Source organism: Oncorhynchus nerka, linkage group LG27 (assembly GCF_034236695.1).
Source record: "Oncorhynchus nerka isolate Pitt River linkage group LG27, Oner_Uvic_2.0, whole genome shotgun sequence".
NCBI classification, from domain to species: domain Eukaryota; kingdom Metazoa; phylum Chordata; class Actinopteri; order Salmoniformes; family Salmonidae; genus Oncorhynchus; species Oncorhynchus nerka.
The window spans coordinates 103,840,625-103,851,936 of NC_088422.1; the positions used below are offsets into that span (position 1 = coordinate 103,840,625).

At 45.0% G+C, this 11,312-nt stretch overlaps 1 protein-coding gene and 2 non-coding genes across 3 annotated transcripts in view; all 3 read left to right on the plus strand.

The window, feature by feature from the left end:
• Positions 1-5,371, plus strand: part of LOC135565233 (WD repeat-containing protein 88-like) — a 46,521-nt gene extending 41,150 nt beyond the window's left edge. The window contains 4 exon segments of the mRNA XM_065011290.1: positions 644-726; positions 1,105-1,173; positions 3,620-3,718; positions 5,122-5,371. Coding sequence (XP_064867362.1) covers positions 644-726; positions 1,105-1,173; positions 3,620-3,718; positions 5,122-5,307 — 437 coding nt within the window. The 3' untranslated portion in view covers positions 5,308-5,371.
• Positions 5,372-9,729: 4,358 nt separating this feature from the next.
• On the plus strand, positions 9,730-9,803 carry trnat-agu (transfer RNA threonine (anticodon AGU)). The gene has a single exon. It is a non-coding gene; the product is annotated as a tRNA-Thr (tRNA).
• Positions 9,804-10,787: 984 nt separating this feature from the next.
• Positions 10,788-10,861, plus strand: trnat-agu (transfer RNA threonine (anticodon AGU)). The gene has a single exon. It is a non-coding gene; the product is annotated as a tRNA-Thr (tRNA).
• The last annotated feature ends 451 nt before the right edge of the window (positions 10,862-11,312 follow it).

Here is an 11,312-nt window from a genome sequence, read left to right on the forward strand (position 1 = left end):
TCAGTCTTCTCTGTGGATGGTAGGGTAGACATATCAGTCTTCTCTGTGGATGGTAGGGTAGACATATCAGTCTTCTCTGCGGACGGTAGGGTAGACATATCAGTCTTCTCTGTGGATGGTAGGGTAGACATATCAGTCTTCTCTGCGGACGGTAGGGTAGACATATCAGTCTTCTCTGTGGATGGTAGGGTAGACATATCAGTCTTCTTCTCTGTGGATGGTAGGGTAGACATATCAGTCTTCTCTGTGGATGGTAGGGTAGACATATCAGTCTTCTCTGTGGATGGTAGGGTAGACATATCAGTCATCTCTGTGGATGGAAGGGTAGACATATCAGTCTTCTCTGTGGATGGTAGGGTAGACATATCAGTCTTCTCTGTGGATGGTAGGGTAGACATATCAGTCTTCTCTGTGGATGGTAGGGTAGACATATCAGTCTTCTTCTCTGTGGATGGTAGGGTAGACATATATATATATATACTACTACTGACAGACTGACTGTAGTTCTCTGTTGTTGTCCAGGGTCAGTCCTCTACCTCTAATACTACTACTGACAGACTGACTGTAGTTCTCTGTTGTTGTCCAGGGTCAGTCCTCTGCCTCTAATACCACAGACTGACTGTAGCTCTCTGTTGTTGTCCAGGGTCAGTCCTGGTGTCGGGGGCGTATGATAGAACAGTGGCTGTGTGGAACATGGAGACCCTCTGCAAGACCCTGGAGTTGAAGGTAGCTTCATGCTCTGTCCTACTTCAGACACATTTTAAGGCAAACAGGTGTGTGTGTGTGTCTGTGTGGTGTGTGTGTTTCAAACAGTGTGTGTGTGTGTGTGTGTGTGTGTGTGTGTGTGTGTGTGTGTGTGTTTCAAACAGGTGTGTTTGCGTGTGTGTGTGTTTGCGTGTGTGTGTGTGTTTCAAACAGGTGTGTGTGTGTGTGTGTGTATGTGTGTGTTTCAAACAGGTGTGTGTGTGTGTTCCCGACAGTTGTGTGTGTGTTTCAAACAGGTGTGTGTGTGTGTGTGTGTTTCAAACAGGTGTGTGTGTGTGTGTTTCAAACAGGTGTGTGTGTGTGTGTGTGCCCTCATGTGTGTGTTTTTGCTAACCCTAGGGACATGCAGATTGGGTGACAGATGTGGCAATCAGTGCGGACAAAAAATGGGTGGCCTCAGCTTCCAAGGTACAAACACACACCTCAATGTCATGTCCTATCCCTGTAGGTCACAGTAAACACACACCTCAATGTCATGTCCTATCCATGTAGGTCACAGTAAACACACACCTCAATGTCATGTCCTATCCATGTAGGTCACAGTAAACACACACCTCAATGTCATGTCCTATGTCATGTCCTATCCCTGTAGGTCACAGTAAACACACACCTCAATGTCATGTCCTATCCATGTAGGTCACAGTAAACACACACCTCAATGTCATGTCCTATGTCATGTCCTATCCCTGTAGGTCACAGTAAACACACACCTCAATGTCATGTCCTATGTCATGTCCTATCCCTTTAGGTCACAGTAAACACACACCTCAATGTCATGTCCTATGTCATGTCCTATCCCTGTAGGTCACAGTAGATATACACCTCAATGTCATGTCCTACGTCATGTCCTATCCCTGTAGGTCACAGTAAACACACACCTCAATGTCATGCCCTATGTCATGTCCTATCCCTGTAGGTCACAGTAAATACATACCTCAATGTCATGTCCTATGTCATGTCCTATCCCTGTAGGTCACAGTATATATATACACCTCAATGTCATGTCCTATCCCTGTAGGTCACAGTAAACACACACCTCAATGTCATGTCCTATGTCATGTCCTATCCCTGTAGGTCACAGTATGTATATACCTCAATGTCATGTCCTACGTCATGTCCTATCCCTGTAGGTCACAGTAAACACACATCTCAATGTCATGTCCTACGTCATGTCCTATCCCTTTAGGTCACAGTAAACACACACCTCAATGTCATGTCCTATGTCATGTCCTATCCCTGTAGGTCACAGTAAACACACACCTCAATGTCATGTCCTATGTCATGTCCTATCCCTGTAGGTCACAGTAAACACACACCTCAATGTCATGTCCTATGTCATGTCCTATCCCTGTAGGTCACAGTATGTATATACCTCAATGTCATGTCCTACGTCATGTCCTATCCCTGTAGGTCACAGTAAACACACATCTCAATGTCATGTCCTATGTCATGTCCTATCCCTGTAGGTCACAGTAAACACACACCTCAATGTCATGTCCTATGTCATGTCCTATCCCTGTAGGTCACAGTAAACACACATCTCAATGTCATGTCCTACGTCATGTCCTATCCCTTTAGGTCACAGTAAACACACACCTCAATGTCATGTCCTATCCCTGTAGGTCACAGTAAACACACACCTCAATGTCATGTCCTATGTCATGTCCTATCCCTGTAGGTCACAGTATGTATATACCTCAATGTCATGTCCTACGTCATGTCCTATCCCTGTAGGTCACAGTAAACACACATCTCAATGTCATGTCCTATGTCATGTCCTATCCCTGTAGGTCACAGTAAACACACACCTCAATGTCATGTCCTATGTCATGTCCTATCCCTGTAGGTCACAGTAAACACACATCTCAATGTCATGTCCTACGTCATGTCCTATCCCTGTAGGTCACAGTAAACACACACCTCAATGTCATGTCCTACGTCATGTCCTATCCCTGTAGGTCACAGTAAATATATACCTCAATGTCATGTCCTATGTCATGTCCTATCCCTGTAGGTCACAGTAGATATACACCTCAATGTCATGTCCTATCCATCTAGGTCACAGTAAACACACACCTCAATGTCATGTCCTATCCCTGTAGGTCAGAGTAAACACACACCTCAATGTCATGTCCTATCCCTGTAGGTCACAGTATGTATATACCTCAATGTCATGTCCTATGTCATGTCCTATCCCTGTAGGTCACAGTAAACACACACCTCAATGGCATGTCCTATCCCTGTAGGTCACAGTAAACACACACCTCAATGTCATGTCCTATCCCTGTATGTCGCAGTAGATATACACCTCAATGTCATGTCCTATGTCATGTCCTATCCCTGTAGGTCACAGTAAACACACACCTCAATGTCATGTCCTACGTCATGTCCTATGTCATGTCCTATCCCTGTAGGTCACAGTAAACACACACCTCAATGTCATGTCCTATCCCTGTAGGTCACAGTAAACACACACCTCAATGTCATGTCCTATCCCTGTATGTCACAGTAGATATACACCTCAATGTCATGTCCTATGTCATGTCCTATCCCTGTAGGTCACAGTAAACACACACCTCAATGTCATGTCCTACGTCATGTCCTATGTCATGTCCTATCCCTGTAGGTCACAGTAAACACACACCTCAATGTCATGTCCTATCCCTGTAGGTCACAGTAAACACACACCTCAATGTCATGTCCTATCCCTTTAGGTCACAGTAAATATATACCTCAATGTCATGTCCTATGTCATGTCTAAGGTCATGTCCTATCCCTATAGGTCACAGAATATGTCCCTTTTGTTACCATACCATTTTGCATTATCATAAATGTTGCTATGTGTGTTTTGAAGGACACCACTGTCAGGTTGTGGAATATAGAACACTCTGAAGAGATACCTGCCGTTATTGAGACTAGGAAGGCTCAGGGAATGGGCTATCACATTCTCCAGGTTGGTAATTGTACCACACACTGCTACCTTGTAGGTAGAGTGAGACCTGATCCTAGACCACCACTCCTACCCTGAGACCTGATCCTAGACCACCACTCCTACCCTGAGACCTGATCCTAGATCACCACTCCTACCCTGAGGCCTGATCCTAGACCTGATCCTAGACCACCACTCCTACCCTGAGACCTGATCCTAGATCACCACTCCTACCCTGAGACCTGATCCTAGACCACCACTCCTACCCTGAGACCTGATCCTAGACCTGATCCTAGACCACCACTCCTACCCTGAGACCTGATCCTAGACCTGATCCTAGACCACCACTCCTACCCTGAGACCTGATCCTAGATCACCACTACTACCCTGAGACCTGATCTTAGACCTGATCCTAGATCACCACTCCTACCCTGAGACCTGATCCTAGACCACCACTCCTACCCTGAGACCTGATCACCACTCCTACACTGAGACCTGATCCTAGACCACCACTCCTACCCTGAGTCCTGATCCTAGATCACCACTCCTACCCTGAGACCTGATCCTAGATCACCACTCCTACCCTGAGTCCTGATCCTAGACCACCACTCCTACCCTGAGACCTGATCCTAGACCACCACTCCTACCCTGAGTCCTGATCCTAGATCACCACTCCTACTCTGAGACCTGATCCTAGACCTGATCCTAGATCACCACTCCTACCCTGAGACCTGATCCTAAACCTGATCCTAGATCACCACTCCTACTCTGAGACCTGATCCTAGACCTGATCCTAGATCATCACTCCTACCCTGAGACCTGATCCTAGACCTGATCCTAGATCACCACTCCTACCTTGAGACCTGATCCTAGACCACCACTCCTACCCTGAGACCTGATCCTAGACCTGATCCTAGATCACCACTCCTACCCTGAGACCTGATCCTAGACCACCACTCCTACCCTGAGAGTGTTCTTGTTCCCGAACCTCCTCTGTTGTCTACCTGATCCTAGATCACCACTCCTACCCTGAGACCTGATCCTAGATCACCACTCCTACCCTGAGACCTGATCCTAGATCACCACTCCTACCCTGAGACCTGATCCTAGACCTGATCCTAGACCACCACTCCTACCCTGAGTCCTGATCCTAGATCACCACTCCTACCCTGAGACCTGATCCTAGACCACCACTCCTACCCTGAGACCTGATCCTAGATCACCACTCCTACCCTGAGACCTGATCCTAGACCTGATCCTAGACCACCACTCCTACCCTGAGACCTGATCCTAGACCTGATCCTAGATCACCACTCCTACCCTGAGACCTGATCCTAGACCTGATCCTAGATCACCACTCCTACTCTGAGATGCTTTGTGAATAAAACAGATTATTTCGGTGAACCTAATCCAGTCTTGTCTTTCAGTGTGAGGAGTGTGGAAAGGCTTTCTCCATTTCTCGACTGGAGAACTCCGACTTGGTCACAAAGTGTGTGTTCTGCCGATTGAAGACAGAAACCAGATCCCATCTTCAACCTCCTCTGTTGTCTAGTGTTCTGCCGATTGAAGACAGAAACCAGATCCCATCTTCAACCTCCTCCTCTGTTGTCTAGTGTTCTGCCGATTGAAGACAGAAACCAGATCCCATCTTCAACCTCCTCCTCTGTTGTCTAGTGTTCTGCCGATTGAAGACAGAAACCAGATCCCGTCTTCAACCTCCTCCTCTGTTGTCTAGTGTTCTGCCGATTGAAGACAGAAACCAGATCCCGTCTTCAACCTCCTCCTCTGTTGTCTAGTGTTCTGCCGATTGAAGACAGAAACCAGATCCCATCTTCAACCTCCTCCTCTGTTGTCTAGTGTTCTGCCGATTGAAGACAGAAACCAGATCCCGTCTTCAACCTCCTCCTCTGTTGTCTAGTGTTCTGCCGATTGAAGACAGAAACCAGATCCCATCTTCAACCTCCTCCTCTGTTGTCTAGTGTTCTGCCGATTGAAGACAGAAACCAGATCCCATCTTCAACCTCCTCCTCTGTTGTCTAGTGTTCTGCCGATTGAAGACAGAAACCAGATCCCATCTTCAACCTCCTCTGTTGTCTAGTGTTCTGCCGATTGAAGACAGAAACCAGATCCCATCTTCAACCACCTCCTCTGTTGTCTAGTGTTCTGCCGATTGAAGACAGAAACCAGATCCCATCTTCAACCTCCTCCTCTGTTGTCTAGTGTTCTGCCGATTGAAGACAGAAACCAGATCCCGTCTTCAACCTCCTCCTCTGTTGTCTAGTATTTGAATGTATTATTTTCTAATGCTTGTATGTTACTGTACATAACTAGGTCCTGTGTTTATTGAGTACTGTATCCTGTTAAAACTGTATTTGTTCATTGATTTTGTCAGAAAACAACTAAAGTATCACTGCATTGAAGTGCTAGCTGTGCCACTAGACATTCTGGGTTCGAGGCCAGCCGCGGTCCGGAGACCCATAGGGCGGCGCACAATTGGCCCGGCGTCGTCCGGGTCAGGGGAGGGTTTGGCCGACAGGGATGTTCTTGTCCCATCGCTCACTAGCGACTCCTGTGGCGGGCTGGGCGTAGTGCACGCTGACCAGGTTGTTTCCTCTGACACGTTGGTGCGGCTGGCTTCCAGGTTAAAGTGGGCATTGTGTCAAGAAGCAGTGCGGCCTGGTTGGGTTGTGTCCGTATGGGAGTTGCAGCGATGAGACAAGACTACCAATCGGATACCACGAAAAAGGGGTAATCTATTGTGAGTCTTTCTTGTGGAGAACACACCTGGAGTCTAGGACAGCTATAGACAACACACCTGGAGTCTTGGACAGCTATGGAGAACACACCTGGAGTCTAGGACAGCTATAGACAACACACCTGGAGTCTTGGACAGCTATGGAGAACACACCTGGAGTCTAGGACAGCTATGGAGAACACACCTGGAGTCTTGGACAGCTATAGACAACACACCTGGAGTCTAGGACAGCTATAGACAACACACCTGGAGTCTAGGACCGCTATGGAGAACACACCTGGAGTCTAGGACAGCTATGGAGAACACACCTGGAGTCTAGGACCGCTATGGAGAACACACCTGGAGTCTAGGACAGCTATAGACAACACACCTGGAGTCTAGGACAGCTATGGACAACACACCTGGAGTCTTGGACAGCTATAGACAACACACCTGGAGTCTAGGACAGCTATAGACAACACAATGATGCATGACAGATGAAGCTACAGTAGTAGCCCCAGTAGTGATGACAGATGAAGCTACAGTAGTAGCCCCAGTAGTGATGACAGATGAAGCTACAGTAGTAGCCCCAGTAGTGATGACAGATGAAGCTGCAGTAGTAGCCCCAGTAGTGATGACAGATGAAGCTACAGTAGTAGCCCCAGTAGTGATGACAGATGAAGCTGCAGTAGTAGCCCCAGTAGTGATGACAGATGAAGCTACAGTAGTGATGACAGATGAAGCTACAGTAGTAGCCCCAGTAGTGATGACAGATGTAGCTACAGTAGTAGCCCCAGTAGTGATGACAGATGAAGCTACAGTAGTAGCCCCAGTAGTGATGACAGATGAAGCTACAGTAGTAGCCCCAGTAGTGATGACAGATGTAGCTACAGTAGTGATGACAGATGAAGCTACAGTAGTAGACCCAGTGTGTTTTTCTACATTGATATTAACTTGTTTTTACATAATATTTCCTCCATCATTTCCTTTGCCTGAAAATATCTTCTAGACATCAGAACAGCGATCACTAACCTCCTAGACATCAGAACAGCGATCACTAACCTCCTAGACATCAGAACAGCGATCACTAACCTCCTAGACATCAGAACAGAGATCACTAACCTTCTAGACATCAGAACAGCGATCACTAACCTTCTAGATATCAGAACAGCGACCACTAACCTTCTAGACATCAGAACAGCGATCACTAACCTTCTAGACATCAGAACAGCGATCACTAACCTTCTAGACATCAGAACAGCGATCACTAACCTTCTAGACATCAGAACAGCGATCACTAACCTTCTAGACATCAGAACAGCGATCACTAACCTAGACATCAGAACAGCGATCACTAACCCTCTAGACATCCAAACAGCGATCACTAACCTTCTAGACATCAGAACAGCGATCACTAACCCTCTAGACATCCAAACAGCGATCACTAACCTTCTAGACATCAGAACAGCGATCACTAACCTAGACATCAGAACAGCGATCACTAACCTTGTTTTGGTTGAAGATTTCTACTTCACCAGTTGGCAGCAGGTGATGTACTGTTCTTTCATAACGGGCTCTAATCCCCGGGACTCCAAAGAGGAAGAGACGGCGCAAACGAGTCAATAAACCACCGCTCTCAAGTGGCGCAATGGTCTAAGGCACTACAGACCCTGGTTCGATTCCAGGCTGTATCACAGAGGTCTAAGGCACTGCATCTCAGTGCTAGAGGCGTCACCACAGACCCTGGTTCGATTCCAGGCTGTATCACAGCGGTCTATTGCACTGCATCTCAGTGCTTTAGGCATCACTACAGACCCTGGTTCGATTCCAGGTTGTATCACAGCCAGCCGTGATTGGGCGGTGCACAATTGGCCCAGCATCATCCGGGTTAGTGTTTTGCCGGAGTATGCCGTCATTGTAAATAACAATTAGTTCTTAACGGACTTGCCTAGTTTAAATAAAGTGTACATTTTAAAAATATAACCCCCAGTTGTATTGGTGAACGTACCAATCACTGGAGAATAAACTGGATGAGCTCTGCTGGAGACTATCGTATCAACGGGACCTGAAGAACTGGGATATCCTGTTTCACGGAGTCGAGGCTGAACTATGACATGAATAATATACATCTGGCTGGTTTTTCCTGTGTGAAGACCGTAGGGCAGCTTTGGGTAAGGTTAAAGGGGAAGCTGTCTCTTATGTTAACATCAGCTGGTGCACCATCTCTAATGTTTTAAGGAAGTCTCTAGGTTTTTCTCGCCAGAGTTAGAATATCTCATGCATGATAACCATACTGTTTATTAAAAATTAAAAACAAAAACAAAAAGTATGAGTTAAGAAGTAAACATCGGGTCTGAAGCCGAAAAAGAAAGGAAATTCACATGAGCACCACAATGCCTACTCCACCCATGCTCTACCAAGGTTTTACAGCACCATAATGCCTACTCCACCCATGCTCTACCAAGGTTTAACAGCACCACAATGCCTACTCCACCCATGCTCTACCAAGGTTTAACAGCACCACAATGCCTACTCCACCCATGCTCTACCAAGGTTTAACAGCACCACAATGCCTACTCCACCCATGCTCTACCAAGGCTTAACAGCACCACAATGCCTACTCCACCCATGCTCTACCAAGGTTTTACAGCACCACAATGCCTACTCCACCCATGCTCTACCAAGGTTGTACAGCACCACAATGCCTACTCCACCCATGCTCTACCTGCTGTTAATATAGGGGCTGGCCCAGCAGATCCACTGGTAGAACCCTAGGCAATAACTTAACCTTGGTAACGTTCGCAGATTGCATTATATTTTAGATTTTTAGTGGTAATTAAATTAAATTTATTTAGAATTTATGATAATTAATTTCCTATAAATAGTTTAACCAGCTCCGTGTTTTCTGGAGTCAAAATGAAAGAAGAGTAGCCCGCGCTGCGGCAGCACGACACCTCAGATCAGTGTGTATTTATTAGTTTTATTTGATTATATTTCTTCCTCTGCATTGTTGGGAAGGGCTGTAAAGCATTTCACTGTTACTCACCTGTTTGTTTACGAAGCATGACACGAGAACATGTTGATTTGACACACAGGTCGAGTCTGGGGCGACGACGTTAAGACCAAACACCACTGTCCGAGCTTGTAAATGTTTGAATTGTAAATTATGGGATCAATAATCGCTTAATTTATGTTCTGTAATGAAGCTCACTTAATTAACTAAAGAAGCAACACCGTATGAAATGTATATTACGAAGCTTGAGATGGAAATATAAAGCCTTTTTTCACGGGGACATTCACCGGCGCCGTGGCTTAGTTGGTTAAAGCGCCTGTCTAGTAAACAGGAGATCCTGAGTTCGAATCTCAGCGGAGCCTTTTGTGAACATTACAGACTTTTTAAAAGGCCATGCACCACTTGCTTAAATTACATTTTTGCATCTACCTATTTTGGAATTTGTTGGTATTTTGGTCAATTGATATTAGTATTTTCTAAAAGTAAACATGAAAATGTTAATTTTCTTTATTTCCCCATACTACCATCATCCACGTTTATAAACCACTTGAAAATGGAAATACACCAATAGCTCACTACATACAATTACACATAATGTAAAAGCCCATTTCATAGAGAATGTTTCAAACTGAACTATCTATAGTAACTTACTCTAAATAGATGGTGATTGGGCCTAAATAGGCGTTTGGTAAGTCTAAATTAGGTGTACTTTTCTTCAACATTCATTTCCCGATAGTCAGACTCCCTTATATCTTCCCACAAGCCAACACAGACTCGCCTTTATTGTTTCTCATCTTCAGAACCATCTGCATTCACCACATGTTGTGTGATTATACTTAGATATATTCTCCAGACTTGCCCAGAGGGAATTGTTGATAGGTTGTTCATTTTTTTATTCTAAATAACATTTTCGTTGGAAAAATGCGCAAAAAATGCATTTTAACGTTACATGACTAGTATTTTACAGACGTACAAACGTACATATATATTTTTAAAGTATTTATCCGCTATCTGCTCTGGACATGTCCGGTCCTGGAGTGTCTTAAAATGAAACTAACATGTTTAGTCTGACTTCATCCAGTTTCCAGAAACATTTATTTGCGCGATATGCAAATATGGCATATTTAACGTTGTATCGCCTCATTTAAATATTTTAATCAAACATTTCAGAAAAGTTGTAATACGAAAAAAAGTATTATGTTTGTGTCAATATTCAACTGATAAAACCTGACTGTGATATGATGAAGCGAAAAAAAATGACCTTTGGAGAACACGGCCCCTATCTCCCGTTTTACCTAAGAACAACAGTAAAGACATTTACCCTTTTATTTCCTTCACGACTCGGCGGCGCTGTGGCTTAGTTGGTTAAAGCGCCTGTCTAGTAAACAGGAGATCCTGAGTTCGAATCTCAGCAGTGCCTTTTTTTGTTTCGGTTAAATTAAGGACCCACCACCTCTTCTCGAGGAGCTCCAACCTATGACAACGGTGACGACGAGGATACGTCCCTGCCTTCCGGCAATCCAACCATAATGATATGTTGTAGAAAATTACACGGGGTCAGCGTTTTAGTAACTAATACCAAAAGAGGATTACATTTAAATCAATGTTTATTTGTCACATGAATTACAACAGGTGTAGTAGACCTCACAGTGAAATGCTGAATACAACAGGTGTAGTAGACCTCACAGTGAAATGCTGAATACAACAGGTGTAGTAGACCTAACAGTGAAATGCTGAATACAACAGGTGTAGTAGACCTTACAGTGTAATGCCGAATACAACAGGTGTAGTAGACCTCACAGTGAAATGCTGAATACAACAGGTGTAGTAGACCTCACAGTGGAATGCTGAATACAACAGGTGTAGTAGAC